The following is a 24,882-nucleotide window of genomic DNA, read 5'->3' as shown; positions in this document are numbered from 1 at the left end:
TTTTTATTCAGTTTTGCTAGAGTGAAATAAAATTCTCCTAGAGTGAAATATAAAAATGTCATTTACAAATCATATTTTGAATAGGTAACTCAAATAATCCAAGGACAATTTTCTTTTGATCACAGTTACAGTATTTAATGACAAAATCAGGGCTTCCAGTAATGACTCAAGAGAGCAGGTCCCATTTTTTTTCCCCAGAATGGCACAAAATAATTTCTACATCTTTGAGAACTTTCAAGGAATTGGTTACAATAGACACCAGCAAGTATTACAATTCTGGCATATCATAGCAAAACCTACCTACCTTTAAGATCACTTTTTAGAGAGCACATTTTTGTTAATATTTCACATAATGCACAACTTTTGCTAGACACAAAAGTAGCCTTTTAAGACAGAGTTTGCAGTACAGCACTCAAGTCTAACAATACATTATTTTCATTCTTTGCAGAACTTTAAAAAGATAAAGAAACTACTGATATTGTTACAATTTACAAATACATTCTTTCATATGAAACACTAACCTGCATTATAGTATATGTTATGTACATGACTATCTAATAATACTAGGTTGTATACACTACAAGCTAAGTTCCAGAAGGAAATTGCAATGCTGTAAGATTTACCTTTGGATAGACATTTATACACCTCTGATATTTTTTTCCCTAAAAACTACCAAATCTTGTAGTTAATGAACAAGAAGAACAAAGTAAACACACAGACAAACCGCTTTTCCTTCATTCAATAACACTAGGTTACTCAGAATTCCCATAGTAAATGGCTTTTGATGGTTGGATAGAAGTCCTGAGTTATGATACATAACACAATACACTTAACTGGAGAATATTAAAAAAAATATGCTGAAAAACTGTTTGTGGGACTAAAGTAATGTTTTAGAACAGTTCAACTCACAAAATGTCTGGAACTTAGCAGTGCAACTGTGACCTTGTCCTGTCCAGCCAATATTCATGTAAACACCTGAAAACCATGTCTTGTTATGTGAATTTAAACAACTATTTCTTTTCAGGTTTATCTCCTCTGGGGTTTAGACATTTCTTCTAAATTATTGACAAGCTTAGAAGCCCAGCTAGATGGCAGCAGTTCAAAACCTATTCCTTCTTTCTCTCAAGAGAAAGACTTGTGAGGTTAGCAGCAGAATATAGTTAAAAAAGTAAGAGTGGAAAAGATGACAACAGAAGATAGCTATGTGGTCAAAAATGTACTCCCTGACTAATTTCTAATGCAGCTATTTTTAAAAAACAGCCTAACATTTGGTCTCTAGCAGGAGTTTAATTTCTAATGAGAGACCGTTTTCCTGGTTAATTTGCAGAAAATACCCATAGTCATTACAGCAGTGCTCAGAAAGCTACTGGCATTTCCGGGGCAAGCATTAATTGTACGTAGCTCAATGGAGTGTTCAGAACTCATGTTGTTAATGAGCCTGTTCTGACTTATAACAGATGTGGCCAAATTCCTTTTCAGTTGATGGTGTTGGATGTAGTAACTGTTAGAGCTGACGCTAAATAGATCTAACTGATCGTATGGTACTACACAGATGACAAATTTACCCCTTCTCTCAATTCCCAGTGTGAAAATAAATAAAAAGCTTCATATAAACCAGTTTAAATTACAGTAAAAAAAAACCAAAACCAAACAGATGTAAAGTTTGAATGCAATCAGTTAACTAGACAGTGTCCTTAGTTCAAATGAGCATGTCTTCCTGAAACCAAGCATCTTTTTACAAAATGGGTATTTCCAAGAGATTTTCAGTTACTTCAGCTTGCAGTAACTAAAATATTCTCAATTACTACAGAAGCTTTTATCTCTCTTACAAGCACTGCTCTGAGGATTTTAGACTGTTTAAAGTGTCATCAATAATGCAAAAATCTTATTCTACATTGAAAATGAAAACTACAGTACATTCATATAATGCCAGCTTTCTGGCTCTCCAGTAAGATGAGGACAGAAATGAAGAGCAGGCATCTTCAGAAGATGAAGGCTGAAACTTCCGCTAGGATTTCTGTTTCTAGATTACCGGTTTTTTTTGTTTGTTTTTTTGTTGTTCTTTTGTTTAAAAAGCAGCATCTTTTTTTTTCTTTTTTTCTTCATTCTAGAAGCATATTAGAACATCTTAAAAATGTTAAGAAAACAGCTGTGAAGGAAAAGAGTAACCTACTTATTTTTGTAAGAGAATACAGTGCATATATTGCATATAGTGAATACAGAGTGAAGTAGGGAGCCACCCTTGCAGTGATAATATATACTGAAAACTGAGACCCAAACTAGGAGTTAGGATTCTATGTACCAAGACATGCTTTTTGAAAGCCTCTATTTTAAAAATCAGACGACTAGCTAACACAAAAGTCATTCTAATCAGACAAATTTCTGAAGTGTTCCAAAAATTCTTACTATAGAATTTATGAAAAAGAGGTGACTTGGAAAATGATGCATTCTCATTTTCCCAGGCCTTTGCATTGTCATTTACACAGACCTTTAGCCACAGAATCACAGGTTAAAAGAAAATGAAATGTTATTTTATACCAGATTGCTAAATTCTAGACTATGTTTGAGGCACAGCTATGTGTGTATAGATGTAAAAATTACTTTTTTCCCCCCTCTATTTTGAAACTTCAAGCATACATTCTGTAGGTTTCATTATACTATTCAAATAATCAATCCTGAAGGGAAAACAGAAATACTCAAAATGCAGCACTGGTAACAGATTCCCCTATGAAATTCAGATATGCACTTCTGAATGCTGGTGATGGCACATGCAAAACTTCCTGCACTGGGTAGAAGAAACACGTTTTTCTGTTTCCCAGGACAAAGCAGCCTATTCTCCACAATAGTTACAACCCCAGGTGTTTAATTCCAACATTCACATCCTGCTGATGCTACATAAAATGAAGAAAAGTATACCCCTTCTTTGGATTTTACTTCCACACATACGTCCATAACCAGTTAAATAACTTTCTGTACAAATGGGAAAGAGTATTACTATTTTAATCCCGATCAACTTGTCATTTGGTCCAGTTCCCCTGTTTGCTTTCACTCCTGTAACAACTGAAATACAGGTAGAAAGTACTGCAGGACTGTGTAGCAATATTACAAAAGAGGAACAAAAGTCAAAAAAGGTAGAAATGCAACACTTTTTCCTGCACAGAAACTGAAAGAATGCATCTCCACTGAACTGGAAGAAAAAAGCACACAGAAGTCTGGATCTCCTGTAAGAACTGCTGAACGTAGCCTTTCCAGTTTCTCAGGAAGGTTTCAACTTTGGGCAGTATCTCAGCATTTGTGCTTCATGGCAAGCTGAAAAATAAAGAAAAAAATGAATTAAAGAGAGATCACATGTAACCATAGCTATATCAAGCTAATGTGGCTAGTCTGGATGAGAAAAGCTTGCAAAACAAATTCTCCACAAGATGCCTGAAATTCATAACTTCTTTGCACACAGATATGCAGAGTTGTTCCCTTTGCTGTGACTATAAAGCCACCAAAATGGGAACTCTGCTTTGCTGCACAAAGTGTTCACAAACACTAGTAAGTTGAAATTGGTGCCTTTCTCTTCACTGTCACTGTTTTGCCAGAAAGTTAGTTTTGCCATTTGAGCAACACTCAGCTGGACCTTGCTTTTCGGGTTTCACTGGAGTAGTATGTTTTCTTTTCTGTACAAAGAACATCTAAGGTCCAAGTAGCAGCTGCCCCTCAAAGACTTAATCAGAGGAATATTAACAATAAGCAACACTGTACTTATTCCTAAATGCTCCACCAAAACCCCAACAAAACTCTCTTGCAAACTAAAGCACACCACCATAAAAAAGTGTGTCTCTAACCTAATACATTCTTGGGTGGCTGCCCGCTGCATTTTTGTGAGATAAGAGTAAAGGAATTGCAGGACTACAGCACCTCTAAGATACAATTCAAGACCTGGGGCACCAGTACAGAAAAAATTGCAAGAAAAAAGCGTTGTAAACCCCATTTTACTAAGTTATCCTTATGATCATTGAGATGATAAGCATTTATGGTCCTCTAAGAACTAAACTATGTTTTGTTTTCTTCTAACACAAAGATGCTATTTTCTTGTTAAAAAGACAAAACCCAAGCATTTACTACAAATCCTTAACTATCATCCACTGAAAGACTGTCACACTCCTGTTTCAGGCAGCTGGTAATTGGGATAGCTTCAACAGCACACAGCCCTTCACACTCACATAAGGAAGACTGGTAATCTGTAGAACTGGACTGGCAGAAAGGTTTCATAAATCTCAGTCCAGCACACAGTCTGAATTGGAGATTACCCTTTTCTATTCTGCATCACTTAGGCATTTCCTGCAGAAACTGTTCTGGCTTTCTGCCATAGAGACATGTAAACTCAAACGACTATGTACAAAATTCTGATTGAGAATTTCCCTGTATTTTTTATTTAATAATAAAAAAAATTGTATTGTGGATGTTTTTAGCTTCTCCACTGTTCCTGCTGCTTCCCCCCCCAATTTTTGTTTTGAATTATTATTTTGTAAACGTTTATTTCTAAATATGGTACAGCATAGGCTATCAAGGATGGTATTTTTATTACAATACCGCATACTTTAATCTGGAGAGTTTCTTAAAATAAGATTTTCCTAACACAACCTGTTTGAAAGGATTTGTTTCTGTTCACAGCATGGCTTCATCTGTGGAACTGCTGTTCTGCACATGTGGAAGATGAAAGGGCAACACACACTAATGAAACCTATTCAAATCTTAATCAAGATTCATAGCGGCCCAACTATCAGAGGCATTTTTCATTTCTGAACTCCCTACCAAGCAGCACTCTACGCTTTAGTCTAAAGCGCCAAACCTGTTGCCCCCTACCCTAGAAGGGGTGGTAGCTGCTGTATAAGGTTGGTTTTCTGAGTTGGCGTAGTTATCATCACTGGGGGAGGGAGGAAGAAGGTGGCCTTAGATGAAGAGTCCAAGAGCAGACTCGTACCATACTCACGCCACTAAGCTGAACCATGCTAATCCAAATGGACCACAAAGTAGAGGATTGTCCCGTTAAAAATTAAAATAAGTTGGTTTGTGAATTTTAAAGACTATATAAGACAGAGGCTTGTATAGAACTGCAAGATAACAACCCAGGATTTCTAGTGCTAATGCAGTAGCCAGGCACTGTTTGGCATAAGCGTGACAAAGCCTAATGCATGTCCTAAGCAGCAAATCTATCACACTTACATGCTAAAATGGTTGCTCATGTGCAGAAAACTTTCTACCACCAAACTGAATGCTGTCGATGCCTAGAATTTCTGTCACAGAGATGGAAGCTCAGCACCATTACGCACATGCAGAAGCAACAGGCATAGTACTATCAATACCTTCCACCAAGAATAGAGAATGTCCATACATTCCTGAGACTGAACAATTCCTCAAAATCCTCATAACTAACATTTCCAGACATAAAAAGATACCTCTTCAGAAACAGACAGTCACAGACCTATGACTGCTTATCAGAGGAGATTAACAACAATTTCACTATACTGCTGCACAAAGTATGGGGAATAGTTCCAAGCAATAGTGGGAAGACGGATTTGAAATATGCTTCAGGAAGGTGAAGACAGGTAGTTTCAATTCAAGTGGCAATGCAGCAAACCTATGGACTGAAGTTATAAACCAGAAAACTGCCACGTGAGGAAGAGCATCAAGGAAAACAGCAAGCTGTTTGTAAACAGTGACCAACTACGATTCTTTCTAGGGCTTCCTCCCCTCACAATAAAGGAACGTGTGACTGACCTACTCAGAGCCTTGTACCACCAAAATCTTACCTTGTGTGCAGTTTCTGCAAACTGCTGAGCACTGTTTTTCAGCTCCTCTGTCTTCTCTTCTGCTCGACCTAGCCTTTCACCACGCTCATTCAAAGCCTGACTTGCCTTCTGTACTGCACTTGTCACACTGTCTGCTGCTGAATGGAGTATGCTGTTTCCTGCAATAGCAAAAGAAACTATTAGAACACCCAAATATATATATGCTTTGTATTAAATACAATTATTTTGATTTATAATGTTCTAGAGCTGATGTGTTACCTGCTAGTTTATCATCTAGTTGCATTTTGGATAATGGGGTAAGTTACTGTTTTCTCACACAAATCATATTATTAGCAATCTATAAACAAGTACTGTGTTGCAACATAATACTTGGGGAATATAAAGAAGCCGTGGACATAACTTAGCTATGTATTATTTTTTAAGCCTTATGCTCATACATCATTTCAGGAAGCTATTCTTCTAAATCAATTAAACTGTTCACAAGTGCACACAGCTTCTTCACAGCACTATCATGTTAATACAGAAAAACCTTCTTTGGAAGTTACACTGTTTCCCTAGAGAATAAATAATTGACTCTGCAGGAGATGTCTGTATGAATTCACCATTTTTTTCTATATTATAATTATTATAATAATATTTCATTTACAAATGCACCCAAAACACTATTACTACAGTTATTTTATGCTGCTCTGATCTATCTAACTTTGACCCTTCTCCACATGGAGCACCAGCCATGTTTCATGTGACAACATACTTTATTTAAACCTTAGTATTTAAAGTCCCAGCAAGGCTCAGTATCTCCTAAAACCTTTACCATCCAAATCAACTTAGCAGTTTCTCTGTTTCTTCTCTGGCACACAACGTAGTAGTTTCTTCAAGTTTCAACAGAACTGCATCCCTTTCAAATGTTCAATCTTTTCAGTACTCCTTTCTATACTGCTTCTCAACAGAAGGGATTATCCTCTTTCTGGAATGAGTTGCTGATCAATGTTTATAATATGAACCACAGTACAAACTGAAAACTCTGAAGAGGAAGCTGCATGTTATCAGCATGAACTGGTACGTATTAAAATACATGTAGGACAAAAAAAAAATATTTTGCCCTATCCCTTTAACCTTTTTAGCCAAAGGACTAGTAAAAATTCAGCTTTTCACAATACAGTAGTCCCTTGGTGTTTTCCACAAGCTTTAAAACTTAATCTACCTTACAGGGTTTTTGTTATCTAGCAGTTTGCTGTCTAGACATATACAAAGGCACCGTGAGAGCCAGAAAGTCAATACAGACAGAGTATTAACTACCAGGCTCGCTGTTGCTGCCAGTTTTCTAAATTGCCCCAAATATTGTAATCAAATTGAGCCTTTTTTTCACAGCATTAAAACCAAATATGTAAGTAACACTTTTAAATTAATTATGCAGGTAAAGGTATGAAACCAGTTCAAGACACGAAGCTGAACTGAGCACTACAGCAAATTTGCTGTTACAACAAATTCTGTTGTTCTCACATACAAAGACAAGTGGAAATAAACACAAACCTACTGCCTTTATTGTTAGTCTGAAAAGTGTGTCTACGTAAAAGGTATTGCCAGGTTAAAAAAATAAAACCCGAACATTAATTTGAGGGTTGTTTTGCTATTAGTTTCATAAGGAAAAAGAACAAAAGACCCATTCAGACTCATTTTTAACATAATACTCCTTTCCTTAGAAACAGCAAACAAACAATGAAGAGTGAAACGGAAGGTTGCCCCACATAGCCTGTGGATCAACAGTACAAAGCTGCACATGCAGGAACTCTTCAGATTAATAAAATTTTAAGGGAATTTTTTAACTAAAACACAACTAGTATCAAACTGTGGAGGCAGGGGAGGGACCCAGGAACCTACGCACAGTGACTCACACATGATGAGTCAATATGAGAAATATCAAGCAAAGAGCACCCTGGCCTCCTGTATACCAATATTGTTACATTTTTCACATCAGTAATAAAAAAAATAACAGATGTATAGCATGTGGAACAGCTACAGGTTTGGTTTTGTCTATTGTTGCATGGAACAAAAAGGCTGGATTTACAGAAGGAAAAAAACGAATGGCATTAATGTTAAAGAGATGAATATCCGAGAATACTGTGAGTTGGAATTTGCAGAGACAGAAATGAAACTATCTTTTCAAGTGGTCTCTCTTCAGACACTGAGGAGTCTGATAATAAAACCGAACAACTTTAAATATTGTACACTTTCTCACTTCAAGATTTTTCAGTTAATTGTTATTTTGTTTATAATTTGCTCGTTTAAAGCCAGTTCTTAGGAGATTATTTTGGTGTCAGTTCAGGTAACTTTTCCAATAAACACACGTACTGGGCAACACCACACTGGAAATAAGTTTCCCTTTTTTGGTGGTGTGATCTACAGGCTTTAACCTCTTGTATAAATCAGTGCTACTTTTCTAAGATAAGAGTTTTAAAAGCTCTCAACACTGGATTAACTCTGTTGTTGCTTTACAAGATCACAAACCTTCTGCTGAATTCAAGGGAAGCAGGGTACATGGAGAGGTTTATAAAACTAAGCATCTTCTGAAGTCTTAACGTGTGTTCAGGAGTAGAAGTTAACACAGATTGCTGACCTTCTGTCAGTGTCAATAGGAAACTGCAGAATGAAAACATTCTGTATTTTCTATATTCCTGAAAATACCAGGATTTGTGGCCAAAGATCGGTATCTATTTCTCCACATTGTTTTCAGCAGAGAAGAAAACTTGGAAGTTTGGCACAGTAATAATAATTGTTTTTCTTTCTAGATAATACAGTATCATGTTCTCTCCAGGTAAGATCTGCTGTATTTTTCTATGGGCAGTGACTTGCAGAAGCTGCTGTTCTGAGGTTGTTTTGGAGAACTAGTTTTGGATAATCTTTTCCAATGGAACATCAGTAAAATAATACACCCCACCCCAATCTATGAGCAACACAGAAACCCATGTGTCAGTAGTCTATTCACTGGTGTATATCTAGAGCATGTGTAGGTGGTTTCTGGTATGACTGACTATGCCTTGTCCTTATATTAGTATCACTGCAAGAATAGCAACACTTGTACTGGATGTATTGGAGAATCATTCCTATGAACAAATCCCCTACAACCTGCAAATTTTTTAAGCTGTTCTTCAGGACACAACTACTACGATTCAAGATCTCCAGAGAAATCTGTTCCATGACCGAACAACAAAACTGCCTGAACTGTACCCACTTAGGTGTAAACATGCCAACCACCTCCACTGAGCCACTCAAGAAAAACTCAAAGAAATGTGACAGTTAACATCTCTTTCCTAGAGTCTGGAAATGCCGTTTTCCATCTTCGCTTAGTTTTTACCAAAGACTTGACGACTGCTCTTAACCACCTTGTTTTGGTGGTGGGTGGGTGGTTTTTTGGTGTTTGTCCCCCCCCCCCCCCCCTTCTTTCTCTATGAAAAGTTTGAGAAATTTCAGGACTTCTCACTACCAGGTGAGAAACACAAGCTCCTCAATGGAAGACTTTCAACAGCTTTTCACATACTTCTTCTCAGGAAAGAGATTTTCTAACACTTGCAAGATGAGATAAACACCACCAAAATATGGGTATGGGTCAGCTGATGTTCTGAATTGTTTTTTGTAGGAAAGCACTTGCATTATTCCCAAGATGTCGAACTCCAGGGGTCTGTGATCTCAAATTTTGCATGGCTACAGACTTCACTGAACAGAAAGAGTCACATGCTTATGTTGCTGCTTTTTCTAAGGTATACAGAGATCCACCCATTTTTGGAGTGCCTATATCTTTCTATAGCTCTGTAGAACAGATCCCAGCCTAACAGACTTTTCTCTTTCAAATACACATGAAAGGAAAATAGAAAAGTTTACATATTTTGTCATTTTACTAAACAGCTTTTTTTGAAGTCTCTATTAAGGGCAAGCACACAGCTTTTCACTATCTAACAGTATTTGCAGACTCACTGAGTAAATGGAGTAAATACTGCCAGATCACATGGGGAAAATATGTATTTATACTGAGTTTAATATAAAATATTAGGTTAATATTAATTTCTAGTATCAGCAGAACATGTATATTTAGGCCAACTTCAGTATGAAACTAAACAAATCAAGCTTAATTCAGTGAGTTTCTTCAGTTTAATTTTGCTATATATAAAAGCAAGAAACATACTGCTGATTTATTTTCAGTTACTCAAACAAGTAGCTTAATAAGGTTGCTTCTAAACCAGTTTTTTCTTCTATAATACTTTTTGTCATCTTATCTGAAGTTGTCTACCCAGAGGAAAGGAACATGCATTTCCAAATCAATCCATAGCTACACAGCCTGGTAATCCAATTTGCTAAGCAAAATATACATCTTATTTTGAATTTGCTGTAGCAAAATATAAACTATCGGAATTAAACTCCCCCCTCCCCTTAGAAAATTCAATTAGTGACTTGTATAATTATAGATAACGTTACTGGGACCCAAAGGTGCAGAAATAGCAGAAGGGCAGCAGCCCTCGTGTGAGTGTTTTAGACCAGTGAACCTGTAAGTACTACTTGCTTATGGACATAAACACTGAAGAAATAACACTTTGCAGGAAGCACCGCAGCTCCTCTCAGACCAACTTTTAAATTTTTGGTTCTTATGATCACAAACTATATCAGAGGGTCTTGCAGCCCATGAAATCAGGTGACATTGCTTTAGGCCTTTTATCATGCACAAGAGAGAAGTACATCCTTAACCCAACAGTACATGAAAGATACGGAGATACTATCATCAATCCGCATGGAAACCGGTCTGTATGTTGAAGAAACTCATTGGTCTATAGAGATACCATTATTTAGTCTTCATGTTTTGTTTTAACACACATTCATAAAAGGTTCATGGTATTCTCTATTAGCCATATCAAATGTATTTCAGTTCAGTGCAGGGATTTATCTGTATGTTAGTGATAAGACTTTACAGTGACTCATTTGTAAATGCAAGCATTTACTTTTTATTTGTATATGCATTAACACAGCATTGACCAACTACCTCCTTCTGAGAAGGAAATAAATGCAATTAGCAACAATAATTAAGAAGTTCTATCACATGAACAACCTTTTTATTTAAAGAAAACAGGTACTAATGGTATCCATTCAACTGCATAAAACTGGACCTGTGTCACTGAATAACAGTTAAAAGCATAATGACAATCAGTTCATTAACAAGACCACCTCTATCACAACATAATTATTCTATATGCCTACACATACTACTTACACTCAGATATGCTGGTGCAACTAGAATTTCAACAGAATTTTGGAAACACTGATTGTAAATACAAAGAACGGCTTTTTTCTCCTTCACTATTTTGTGTTTTGTTAACTGCCTGTGCACTCATCACTTAAGAACCAAAAGCACTGAACAATTAAAATATCAATAAAAAAACCTAAAGGACTCCAAGGGGAAAAGGAAGGTGCTGAACAATTAAGAATGAACATATCCTTGTGAAAGAAGGGAGCATCACAGATGCTTTTTGTAAGTGGGAAAGTGATCGGAAGAAGGGAAGCAGCTATATAATAAGCATTATTTCTATTCTTCAAAAGTTACTTCAAAAGTCTTACTGAAAAAAACCAGTTTAAACTGACAAAAGCCGAATATAAAAAACACTAAGAGGGGAAGGATTAATATAAATTCTGGGTTTTCTGAAAGAATAGTGAAAGAAGCCTTAAGACTGTATTTCTAATTATAGCTAGGAATTAAGATTACTTTCCAGTTTATCTCATCACTCCTTAATAATGGAGGTGACAAAGACAGACTGTAGCTTCAAAAGAGAATTTTGAAAATAAATCACCTTTTTAATGTCCATCTAAAATTAAAGATGATCCTTTTGACTTATATAACAGACCAGCTTCAAATTCTTTGCTCAGTTATAGCAGTTTTCTAACCCTTCAAACCAATGATTAATATTAGACTCCATATACATACATAAAATTTGATTAAATTATAAAGAAAGTTACAAAGAAAAAACCCCCAATTTGCTAATATTTTGACGTTGTGATGGCACGCTCCAAATCTCTTACTGGCAAGTTACCTAAGCATGGGAAAAATGCTCAAGATAAACAGTAATTTCAGGTCAAGTATTTCTGTAATTTTTAAAGATAATACATCTATTTCTAAATGAACTTCAGAAATATAATAAAGTTAAATTTTTCCCTTAAAGAACCACAATTAATTTCTTAGGTCTCTCTTAGCATGTCATCCAGGCTCTTAATGTTAAATAGCATGGGCCCTAGTGCTGACTTAGAAGGAATGCCAAGAGTAACTGGCTCCCATTTGGACTTTGAACTGCTGACCATTACCCTTCATATCCACCCACCTTGTTGCCCACCTATCCAGTCTGTATTTCCCCAGCTTTGCTATGACAATGCTAGAGGAGACAGTGTTGAATGCCTTGCTGAAGTAAAGGGAAAAAAACCAAAAGACATCTGCTGCTCTCCCTTCATCCACTGAGCCAGTCACTTCATCACAGAAGACAAGCTGGTCGGGAACAATTTGCTTTTAACAAATCTCTGGTGCCAGCACTCCTTGCCCTCTGTATGTCTACAAAAGTCTTTCAGAAGGATTTGCTCAAGAGCCTTACAAAGATAAAAAATGTATTTCAAGTTAACTAGCAATTGAAGTTTTCAGCACAGAACTACTACCTGGTTCAAATAATTGTTAAATACCAAACCTTCTCTATGCATGCAAATAGAATTCAAACTCATGAAAACCTCATTTAATCTTCAGTCCTAGCCATAACATGGTTATTCACATTGGATGTTGTCTTAGTTGTCAGTGTCAAGCATTAATTGTCAAATTCCAGGCTTGATAAAAATTACTAGTCATTTGCGTACCTCAAAGTAGAAGTGGTTTGGGTTTGGCAGGCGGGGGAATTTTTTTTTCTTTTTGAATTGTCAAATCTTTTTTATCCACCCCATCTTGTCTTTCATAAAAAGTTCTGAAAAACACCTACCCATAATTAATGCACAGGGAAGATACACAGTACTTCCTTGATACTAAACTCATTCGCTACTTCTTTAAAAAGTTTTAATAGACTGGAGAAAACCTTATCAAATCTATCAGCATGACAGCTCATTCCAGTCACAAAGAGACTTTTTTTTTTTTTTTTTACCTAATGTCCTTTTGTGTCTTTTTGTCAGTGAAAGGCTGCTATTTTAGCATTCTGTTTCTGGCAGGTTATCTCTCTGGCAGAGATAACGTTTGTTATGCTAAACCTGAAGGTAATGTGCCTCAAGCAGCAGGAAATTGAGGGGGAAGAAATCCTCCAGTGTGGGCTGCTCTGTGGGAATTTGTACTTGTTCCAGCTAAATATCTCCACTGGCAGTGCTGATCAACAGCTTGCAAGTAACCACACTCTGCAGCACATGAACACCCCTGACACAGGCTTCCCTAAACCTCCCCTAAATCTACTAGGGTACAAGCAGCTCCACTGCAAAACTCCTCTCCACGTTCAAGGATGAGAGCTGGGATTTGCCCCACAGAAAAACTAACTGTTTCTGAACATAGCAGAAATTGGATGATTCCTGTAACATTGCTTTGGACTCACAACAGCTAGAACAAGTCACAGAAAGTCTCAATCCTGAGTTACAGTTAGTGTTTGACAATAGTAACACGTATTATGCTCGTATTATTATCTAATTTTACTTTAATTTTAATCAATCTAGCTACAGGTAGGAACTGTGCTAAAGCCAGCTGTTTGATCTCCTTCAGACAAACATGCTTTATCCTGTTTAAATGCTTTAAAACTTCACTTTAGGATGTGTATTCTCCCATCTCCCCAAAAGCATTGCAAATTGGTAATTTTGTTTGGCAAATAACAAATTAAGGAGATCACTGCTATCAAAGACAAAATACTAGGCTAAACAGATTTTAGTATGATCTGGTCTGAATGTTCCAAGAAAACTCCTGAAGATGTTGTTTAACAAAAACTGATGGACATATAAGAAAATCACAAGAATCAGCAGATGCTTTCAAAAAAATTTTAGAGCAAGGTAAATATACAGTGATACTTATCTAGTATATTTTCCAAGTCTCCAACTATGTGTGGCTTTGGGGATTTCATAAGACAGAGTATCTTTGCACACATCATCTTGATTGAATTCTTTTCATAAACTGCTCTAAGAAAAGAGCCAATCCCACTTTTAGCTGGCCAAATAATATTATCTCCAAACATACCAAATAAATGCATCTGGATGATCTCTGCTGTTTAACTCACCTATTTCAACATATTATAACCAGAACCACACAAATTAAAGAAAATCAGGTAGCATGAAACACAGCAGACCATTAGCTGACCAAAACCTGAAAGCAGCATGTGAACAGAATGACTTCTGCAGAGCACAAGGAATAAAATTTAATGAAATGGAGAAGATGAGTTTTTTTTTTTTAAAAAAAAAAATCACCTTAAGGGTTCAACAGTTCAGTATTTTTACTTCTAACAAGCAAGGTGTATCCAAATTTCTCAATGCGGCTTGCAAAAATCTTAGATTTAGAAAGAGATGTATTGCAAAAAACCACCTCTTCTTATGATTCTGCAGGGGACTACAAAAATCTCTTGCACGGACAGTTGAGTAGGATAAGCTTTCTTACCACAGTCAGAAGAAAATGGAAAAATTATCTGATGCTAGCACCCTTTTATTTTAAATAGTGACATTAAACAACATAGGGGCCATTAGAGTAAAAAAAAAAAAAAGCTTGCAAGCTTTGCTGCTTTTGATCAGCTGAGTGGTAAAATCACTGGAAATGGGATAACTTCCATGTGGATTTTTTACTGACATTGATGTCATCCTGTAAAGAAAAAGTATCCTTTTTTTGGTTGAAACCTTTCAGCAATTTCTACCAGTAGGTGAAATCTGGTATTTCCTGCATTTCTTCATGATCACAAGGTGAAATATCCAATCGAATTCCATTCAAAATCAGAATATTTTTCTGTAAGGAATATTCAGAAGGAGGAAACAGATTTCATATAGGATAAAAAGATGGTAACTACTATAAGGAGTTATATTTAATATGAAAAAAACCCTATTTTGAATAAAAGCGTGTGATGGGTTGACTCTGGTTAGCAGGTAAGCTCCCACCCAGTTGCTTGCTTACTCCCACCCAGTGGGATGAGGGAAGGGAATCAGGAGGGCAAAAGTAAGAAGACTCAAAGATTGAGATAAAAACAGTTTAGTAAGTGAAGGGGGAAAAAAAAAAAACCACAACAAAAAACAAGCAATGCAAAAACAATTGCTCACCACCAGCAGCCCAATGCCCAGTCAGTCCCAGAGCAGTGGCTACCTTGGGAAAACAGCTCCCCCCCCAGTTCTTATTGCTCAGCATGCTGTTACATGGCATAGAGTATCATCCTGGTCAATTTGGGTTAGCTTTCCTGGTTGTGCCCCCCTCCCAGCCTATTTGCTGGGAGCAGGCAGAATGAGAAACCAAGGTCTTGACACAGTGTAAGCACTGCTCACCTAAAACGGTGGTATGTTATCAACACAGTTTTGGTCACAAATCTAAAATACAGCACTATACTGGCTGCTAGGAAGAAAAAGAGCTCCATCCCAGCCAAAACCAATACAAAGTCTAATTGACATTTTCCCTGTCAAGGCAATCCAAAGGGTTTACACATCTCCAGATGGAATTTTTTTGTTTTGTTTTGTTTCAACTTCAATTCCCCAAAGTATTGACATTTCTTTTAGGGTGTGTAGAAGAATCAGGTAGCAACATACTCTGAAGATGAAACGCAGGATTATTCTAAACAAAGGTACTGCTTATAGTCTCTGTGTCAATACTACTGATTGATCTTCTGATTAGTGTTAATTATTATTGAGAAACATAATGCACTAACGTGCTACAATGGAGGCATGGAACAACATATTTGTCAACAGATTCACACCACTAAATCAGGTAGGTGACTTTGAAAATTCTGTATCTGCGACAAACTCAATCTCTGTTTTTACAAAAAGACTATTTAAAAAGCATATTCGAAATCACCATCTCCTGTTACCACATAGGCTGAAATAAAGTTGTAGTTCATGAGTAAGAATGAAAAAGACTGAGTGAGAACTGCTCAAGGTCAGGATGGAGTCAGTCAAGAGCAATGGTTTGAACAAAGCAAACCAAAAAATGCAATGTCTGGCCTGAGACTGACTGGCTGTGCAACAGCAGCTGCCCTCAGGGAGAGCGTGGTCTGGTAACCTAGGAGCTATACGTTTAAGGGCAATCTTTTAGCAACATCCCAGTCACTCAGGACTGGTGTGACTACGTTTATGTCTGAATGTTTTCTCTGCTAATCATGCACATTTCTCCTATCTGTTTTGACCAGCTACTGTCAGTAATAAAAATCAACTTGCATGTAGCTTGTATCTGATTAGTCACTCCTTTTAGAGAGCACTTCACAAAAGCTGCCACCTCCTCCACCCTCCAAACTGTACTTAACCACTGAAAACAACACTTCAGAAAGAAGAAAATGACCACAGGAAGCTCAGGTTCTTTACCTGGCATTTATTCAGGCAGGAATTCAACTGCCTAGAACGGTTTTTTTTCCCCAAGGAAAAGGCAAGAGAGGAAGTTACAAATTTCTCTAGTCTGAAAACTTCCCATAGGCTGTCAAGGCTCAGGTGACTCCCACATATTAGCCAGATTCAGCAGTCTAAACAATAAATTTTGTTAGGAGAAAGAATTATGCCATTAAAAAAATTAACAGTTGTTCATTACTGCAACACAGCACTGAAGACATGAAGGCAAATCTCTTCCTCCGCTAAAATTGTCACAGAAACTGTTCACAACAAGGAACAGATGTGTCCAGAATGACCCACCAGCAACACCACAATAGTAATGAAGGACTAAGTGAACTCTAGGCTTCTAACTAGGGAAGCTTAGGTATTTCAAAATCAAAATATTTAGACTGATAAAGTTCCAGCTGATGGTGGCACTTCACACTTCCATATGCTGCCTCTCCTTACTGAGCATATTTGTTTTGTTAAAATCACCACTACCAGAGAGTTACAGTTCCTAGACTACCATTAGCCCAAGGCTTTCCATCAGTACTGTAACGTAACAGCTGATCATAAAGGTCGACAGGATGAATGCGTTCTTCCCCTCCTTTTTCATCCCTCTCACCTCCCTGCCAAGTGACTGTTGCACATCCTTTCACATTGGTGCTGTGCTGACAGCCTCGTTTAGGAGCTCTTTTGAATAAAAGAGGAAACTGCTGCTAAAAAGAACCAAACAGATGAAAGTTTTCTGACCTCTCAAATAGCCACACAAAAGCCTTATTAAACAGCTCAAGTTATTAAGCAGATTACAGAAACAGTATTTCTGTGATTGTAATCCTATAAGATAATTCCCTCTTACAACTTAATGAATGCCCATATCACATGAATGGAATGTTCTCTAGATAATTTCAATATTTAAATTATCAGCCAGAAAGGATGACTAAGTGATCCAAAAGACAGAACATTCATAGAAAGTATTATCTTTACTGGGTTTATTAATTTAATTGTAACTTTGAAATACTTGAAACCTGAACTTAAATCTGATCATCAATTGCTCAATTTATCTTTCAAGGATAATGTACTTCCCAACTTAAATTCGAGCCTTAAAAATCTAGAAGTCTCCTAGCTCAGCCTGGACAGGAGGATTTCCATGGACTTCACCTTCTCTGAAAGTAAATAAAATACTTCTGTAGGTCTTTGCACCTGAATCTGGAAAGTTTATGACCTTTAAAAGAAGCATGAGTTACCAAAGCCTGGTAACTGTTGTGATATAAGTGGTATATATTCTGCACTTAATTTAGCTTTTACCAATCACACAGCATTAAGAGTCACTCTACTCTCAAGTCATGGATCAATGTTCACCTTCGTAAAAATCTGATTCTGCCCAGGAAAGTGACACAGGTTTCAGAGTAAGAAGTGATCTCAAATTAAGACTAGTGATTACACTAGTTTCCCCTGTTTTGATGTGGGGTAGGCAATTTCTTCTGACACAAATTAATCTTTTAATAGCCATTAACACCAATAGTGGCCACGAACAGCTGCTAATAGAAAAATTCAGGCAAATATTGCATATTATTTAGAAACAGAGAGACTTTTAGATAATAATAAATCCATCTAATTTTGTATTTTGTCCAAAGCACAAGACAGAAAAAGAAACAGTGGATTATAAGCACTCTATAAACCTCTTAAAATATGACCCCATACTTTTGAGTCTTCCTGACTTGCAGTGAAGCCTATAATATTAATTCTAGTAATTATGAATATTTTATACTGTAACAACACGTTCTAATTTAACGCTAGTTTGTCACTTCATTGCTTTTGAATCTTATTTACATCTGCATACAATTTCTTTTTACGTATCTGTAATCTTGTACTTTTAAGGCCAAAAAAAGCCAAGTTTCATATATCTCAGTTCTCACATGAGGAAACGGTGTATTATATTCCTGCTGCTAGTTAAGAAATATCTATACCCTGGGACTTAAACAGACACTTCCAAGTTATTTCTAACAATAACAAAAAATACCTTGTGAATCATAACATTATACTTTTAAAAAGGTCATACTGATTATAAAGAATGTAGGAGGAAAAATGATAATCCTAACTGTTCAGCTGCAAAACCTTCATCAGCAAACAACAAAACAAGACAAGCTTTATTGACAATTGAGATCAGTTTCCTCCTCTGCTCTCATTAGCCATGTCAGCTCTTTATATTTGCTAGGTACATTTTAAGAAGAAGAAAAAAAAAGAAAAACAAAAAAATCAGTCTAGTGGGTAACATCCCACTTATTTTAGCCCTGGGTTTAACCTATTTACTGGAACGAAAGCTAAAAAAGAAAGCTACATGCTCTTTCTGGATTGACTGAATGAAGAATGTGTCTATATTTCAGATTCCTGCAATGACTGCAGCCTACACAGCCATTCCAGATCTGGACTGCTAGCTATCCAGGGTCTTGCAAGTAATATTGTCACAGCTGCAGAAAGCTCAGAAGAGACCGCAAGGTCCACCTGAGGACTTGAGTAAATGCTCTGATTTCAAGATTGCTATAACTAGACTACTGATAGTACTCTACTTACTAGTAGAGTTATGCTCTACTCATCTGCTTGAGCTTTTTTTATCATACCTTTGTGGAAATGTTCTAAATGAGACACTGATGGAATAAAGTTTCTTCACTTTTGCACCACTATTAACCAGGAACCATGTAGAACAATCACAGTGTCCAGGTGCTTAACGGCTAAGAAACTTAGAGCTGAAGTTCACAGTGAATGAAGAGGAGCCTGCTACGGTTCCTAAAGAGGGTTAAGAGAAGCCTGAAAGATACTACCAACCTTAATTTGGCAGGAGTGGAAGGATATGCTACTAAAAGCCTGTCCAGGTCAGAATAGCAATGATTTTACTAACTGCAAGCTTAAGTCAACACTTGAGAGAACTTTACCTTCCATACTGTCCTGTCCAAATCCATAACTGGCTTTAAAGCATCATTTCAGCGCTAGCCCTTTAGAGATGGGAAGGAGGGGAAAAGGAAAGAGAAGAAAGAATATTGTTTATGTAAGTGTGCAAACTGAGGGTATGCACTGGCAAGCAGAAACAGCAACCAGCCAAGGTACTCATTTTATACTTTTGTCAAATGTAAATAAAAGCAAAGAGGGAAAGAAATCATTTGATGTTTTATCTTGTTAGTGATCTGGCAGTAGAGAGAGAACAGAAAATACTACATAGATCCATCAACTATATATTATTTTAATGAAGAAAAATTTCTAACAGAATGACGAGATGAGACAAATGTGTTTACAGAATTTGTTTGTAGCCTGATAGCAGCACAGGATCTATCATGGTCAACCAGTGTAACTGGTCTTTCACTAGCTTGGATCAGCTTCTAACCTTCAATAATGGGAAAGTTAAGTGATTTTAGGGATTGTCATTTCAGATTTGATTCCACCCCTGGGAATCAAAACAGTGGCGTCCATACCAAGCCTCTTGTCCTCTCAAGATGTTCTACAGCTGCACAGATGTAATGCAATGCTTTAATGTCTACAGTGAGTGAAGGTGATGTAGATCCAATCTGTTTTGCATTTTATGAGTGCAGTTAATACTGTGAAGAGAAAGAAAGACAGAAAATCAATAAATTATATACTTAGAAAATTACTGTCATGCCACAGCAGGCAATCTGAAACAATCCTTTTGTAAGTAATTCTGAACAGCAAAAAACCCAACACTTTGGTCTAAGATATCATCAAGACTATATACAGTGTTCTATTTCTTAATGTTTTATATTAAACAATAATGCTAACCCATGAAAAGGAATCATAAAAATATCAAGTCATTGCAACTAAATTTTATGGGTTATTTTTCAAATGGCTTGAGTAGCCTGCAAGACATTTTCCTATTTATCTGCTACCTAGACTGATGGTCTAAAACTCCGTATTTTAAATTTACCTCTTCCAGGTTAGAAATCTAAACAGTTTAGAAACCTGGGTTAGGAGAAAGTTTTCGTATGTATGTTCATTTGGAGACCAGATGAAATATGCTATGACACCCAGAAACTAGCTTTTTCTTCTAAGCCAAAGAAGAACATGGACTGACGTTCTATTCAAATGTGGACACTGGATATATATAATTAAGCTAGGATGGAATAGCTGTTAAAATCAGTGGGTGGATAACAGAATTACAGAGAATTACAATAGGCTATTTTATCGAACAGCATTGCCAGCAGACTTTTTTTTTTTAAAGTTATGTACACAGAATTGCAATAGAGGAGAGAGATGAAAACATGGAGGGAACATTGTTTAGCAATAAAATACTTAATAGTATTTCTTTGTTCTAGAATTAGTTTTGCTGAATACAAAATTAACTATGCATTAACATATACAGAAGCCATTTTAGTTGTTCTATTCCTTTATTCCTCTAACCTGCTTCCTGACTCGAAGTTCTACTCCAGGTGACCAGGAAAGGATTATGTTTTATTACCATGTGGAACAAAAGGGATCACCTCCCAACATCCCAGCTGCTGAATAACTCTCTTTATCCTCCTTCCCCTCAATTCCCAGAAAGTCTGGAGATAGAGAATGTAGTTTAACTGGTGTCATTTGCCTCATCTTCACATAGATTTAGCATGGACTTTTCCAACATTGAAATACTATATTTCAATTCGTTTTTTGGAAGCCCTGAACCTGGGAAGGTCAGCCATATTCAAAGGCAGTTTGAACTGTGAGAACGTAAGTCAGAGGGAAAACAATTCTGTTTTTTTTTCTGCTGCAGTGGCATATTCTGAGTTCTGTGTTTTCAAATACCAGATTTACAAGAAGGCAAAACCACAATCAAAACCACAATACACCCCCCCCCCCAACACAAACAAATGAAAAAACAATGAAAAAATGCATCCCATATACTATAGTTATTACAAATTAAAATGCAGCTATCAAATTAACATTGCATCTGAACAATGAGAAAGAAAAATGAAATGTTAGTAAATAAGACTATCCAAACAAGGTCTTCTACTAATTCTTATGTCAATATGGGAACTGTGAAAAGTTAAGGAGATGCTAAAATCCTTCAGAAGTGAAATGACCTATGCTATCAAAGTAGAAAGAGCTATTGCTGTGAAACCACACAGTGGGGATATGTATACTGAACTGTTCCTATCCGTGTTAACAGAAGAAGTATAGAAGACTGAAAATGTCAACACTAATGAATTTCTGCTAGTCAGGAAGGACTACACTGTCCTAAATTTAGAATGATTTTTGGAATGGAAGCAATGCTGGACAGTAAGTACAAGATGATTTACACTTCCTATTTACTTCTTTCAAATGTATAGTAATGTCATTGCCTCATGACTTTGAAAGGGACCAATTATGAAAAATATGGCATATAGGCTTTTTACCCGGAAGACCAGGAAGTGATTCTTGAGACAGATCAAGTCCTATCCTTTCTGACTTGAAACTGGAAAGAATCAAAATTTTGGAAAGAATCAAAATTTAAAAAGATAACAGAAACGTACTCTGAAAAAAATATGTATCAATTCATTAAGCACCAGATGGTTCTAAGCAATGCATTCCAAATGAGGTAGTGGTTTACAAACAAGATGAGGTCAAATGGTTGGAGAACTGTCATCTTCAGAAAAAATGTTATTTAATGCTACATTTGAGGTTTCTTGTCTCAAGCAACCTAAGAATTTATGCCAAGTTCATTCTTAAGGACTTAAACTCACAGATATTAAGAACTGGATTTGGATTCAAGTGTGTCCCATAGAGGTATTTTCAGTAGTTTATTTCCAGTTATTACTATCGATGTACCACTTACATTCACCTTCCTGACTGAGAAAAATGGCTGCATTAAATGAAGTAACAGTGGGTTAAAGAACAAACATAAATACCGGGTTGCAGGAACAGAAAAGGAGGAATTTAGTTTCTAAAACAGCTGGGCATTCAGGTGGTGCAGTTTCCCCTTTTAAAGATTTGATATGGCCATCACCAAAGGCTTTTTTTTTTTTTTTTTTTTTTTTTTTTTTTTTTTAAAGAGAAGCAATTCCATTTTCTATTTCTAATAGTTCTGATAGTTCTGAAGTCATTATGAACATGGACAACCTCCTGTCCATGTCAGAGTATGGCTAGATCAAAAGAAGTTTCATTAAGGATGAAGAAACTCTGGCTGGTCTCACGTCGTTACACACAAGGTGACCAGTATACAGCTTTCACTGATCAATTAATGCACAGCAGAATCAAAACAGAAGTAGCACCCAGCTCATTTTAAGCAAGTACTGATGAATTCCAAAATACTATAAAATACATATACGAAACCAAACATATGTTTTATCTATACACAACTACATCTATATACATATAAATATACCGTGTAAATCAGACTTGTACCTTCAAAATCTATTAAAAACACCTACTGAAGCCATGTAAGGTGAAACAATAAAAGACATCTCAGTAAAACAAATCAGGGTCAAACTGGCAGTGAATAGCTTTGCCACTATTATCATAAATTACATTCATGATAAATTCCACCTCTGGGGTAAAGAAGCAGCTCAAGTAATCCTTGAGGTGGGTTTACAGGACTGACAAACTGAATATGTAATAACTCAGCTGTGCTAAGACCAATCAACCAGTAAAAAAAGAAAAACATTAACTTTTCTTCAGCTTACTTATCAGCAATTTTCTTTATGGAAGCACAGCAAATATCAGCTACCTGCAGCCAACATTTCAAAGATGTTGCAAACTTCTTAGCAATGTCATCATTAGTTTATGAGTCCAGGCGGTTGCATTTCATCTGAAATACAGCAACTTTCTTTATAGCTGGAGGATGTGATCACTAGTGTTCACTTTAATGCAACATGGGACCCACACAAGCTTTTTCTTGTCATAGGTAGCACTGTGACACTGTGCCTTCTCCTGGAATCAGATTCATGGCATGACTGAGGTGCAGAAACTTACTACTTTATCAACTTTATTTTACAGGCTGTTCACTTTCTTCCACAAAAGCACTTTTTCAAGCAGAACTCTAATGCACCAAAACCAGTGGTGCAGTAACTTGCAAGACACAATAAACAATACATTCAGTTTAAATGCAATTTCCTAGGAAAATATTTACCAAGGCACAGACACACAGTGAAACTACACACAAACATATGGCTCAAAGGTGCTGGAATGCACTACAGATATGACAGCAGTTCAGTACAACTGCATTATAAACAAATTGTATTTTATTTATAGAGGAGAGAAGTAAATAGGGCTGCCACAGTGGATCAGACTAGTGGTCTGTCTAGCTGTCTGCATTACCACCTTCTCAAAGGGATATAATACTGCAGTAGGCAAACTGGAGTAACTACACAACAGTCATCCCCCAAGCTTCAATAATTACTAGTTTGCTTGATGATCAGAAGAACATGAGAATAATAGTTTACTTCCAAATCTTTACATAGCTAATCTTTTAAATGTTTTTACACAGGCAGCACATTAAAGCAAGGATTTTCATAAGCTAAGTGTTTTTTTAATTTTCTTTCTACCTTTGAACTTTTTGTCTTGAACTGGTTTAGTGCTAATAAATGTTCCATTAAAAAAAGGGTAAGATATCTATAATTTTTCAAGTCAATTACATTCATACACTTTGGTTTCTTCTAGGGTTCAACATCACCATATAGTTTTGATGTCCCTGCTTTCCCACCTCCAAAATACAGTACTGAAGTTTAAAGTTTAGTGAAAATTACAGAAATTAGAAATCAGTAATTAAAGTCTAGAGAATATATAGCACAATGATTAAGAGCCAAACTGACAGGTCACAACTGTCCTGCAGAAAAACTTATCTTCTCTATTTCAAATGTACTTCTCCCATTGACATTTTAAAATACTGGCATCAATGCGAGGACAGGACGTTATTGTATATTGCCGATTGGCTATAAATTAAGGAAATATCTAATTAGGATCAATTTCATATTACCACAACCTTTACCCTCTTCCAAACTGAGAAATTTATTTAAACTTGAAAACTTTAAACTCTAACTTATTACATTTATAAAAATCAAAACTAACCTTAGCTAGTTATATTTTCAATACTAACTAATATTTATACTTAATAACAGTCTAACCAACCAGGAACTTTGAGAATCAGTAATTAGCACTAAAGCACAGAACTCCATTCTGGCTGTGTAAACACCAAAATCTGATAATTTGACACAAAAAATTTTCCCATTTCTATGAAAAACAGTAATATTCTGCGTCTTGAAGATAACACCTCACTTAGACCTTCATTCTTCAGAAAAAGGAAGAAAATATATTGCTTAATGGTTTCTTTGTATCTCATCTCAGAGTTGTACAGATCAAAAAGGAACCAACCTTTACACTGACAAATGTCCCTTCTCATTTTATGTACCCCTACAGATTTTACAAGGATATAATGTACTTTTTTGCCTAAGATTCCCATTTTAGAAAGTTAATTTAGAGCTCTGATTATATGCAATATTTCTATGGAACAATCACTCAACTATTCTTATCCATTCTGATCTCAACACATGGCTTTTATGCTTAAGACAACTGAAATCCATCCAGTTAAATAAAAAAAATG

The 24,882-nt window shown here is 36.3% G+C and overlaps 1 protein-coding gene across 5 annotated transcripts in view; it reads right to left on the bottom strand.

Moving 5' to 3' along the window:
• Positions 1-108: 108 nt before the first annotated feature.
• STXBP6 (syntaxin binding protein 6) overlaps positions 109-24,882 on the bottom strand; it is a 119,017-nt gene continuing 94,243 nt past the window's right edge. For 4 of the 5 annotated variants that reach the window (XM_069784071.1, XM_069784067.1, XM_069784068.1 and 1 more), the window contains 2 exons: positions 5,802-5,959; positions 109-3,309 (listed from right to left, as the gene is read on the bottom strand). In XM_069784071.1, the coding sequence (XP_069640172.1) occupies positions 3,286-3,309; positions 5,802-5,959 (182 nt within the window). In that variant the 3' untranslated portion in view covers positions 109-3,285. Of the gene's footprint in view, positions 3,310-5,801; positions 5,960-19,789; positions 19,913-24,882 lie in introns of those variants that run through there. The other variant, XR_011324760.1, reaches the window with a different exon arrangement.

The sequence above is a fragment of the Haliaeetus albicilla genome, chromosome 5 (genome assembly GCF_947461875.1).
Source record: "Haliaeetus albicilla chromosome 5, bHalAlb1.1, whole genome shotgun sequence".
Classification (NCBI taxonomy): Eukaryota; Metazoa; Chordata; class Aves; order Accipitriformes; family Accipitridae; genus Haliaeetus; species Haliaeetus albicilla.
Note: the sequence above shows the minus strand (reverse complement) of the source record. Positions and strands in the feature narration are given on the sequence as shown.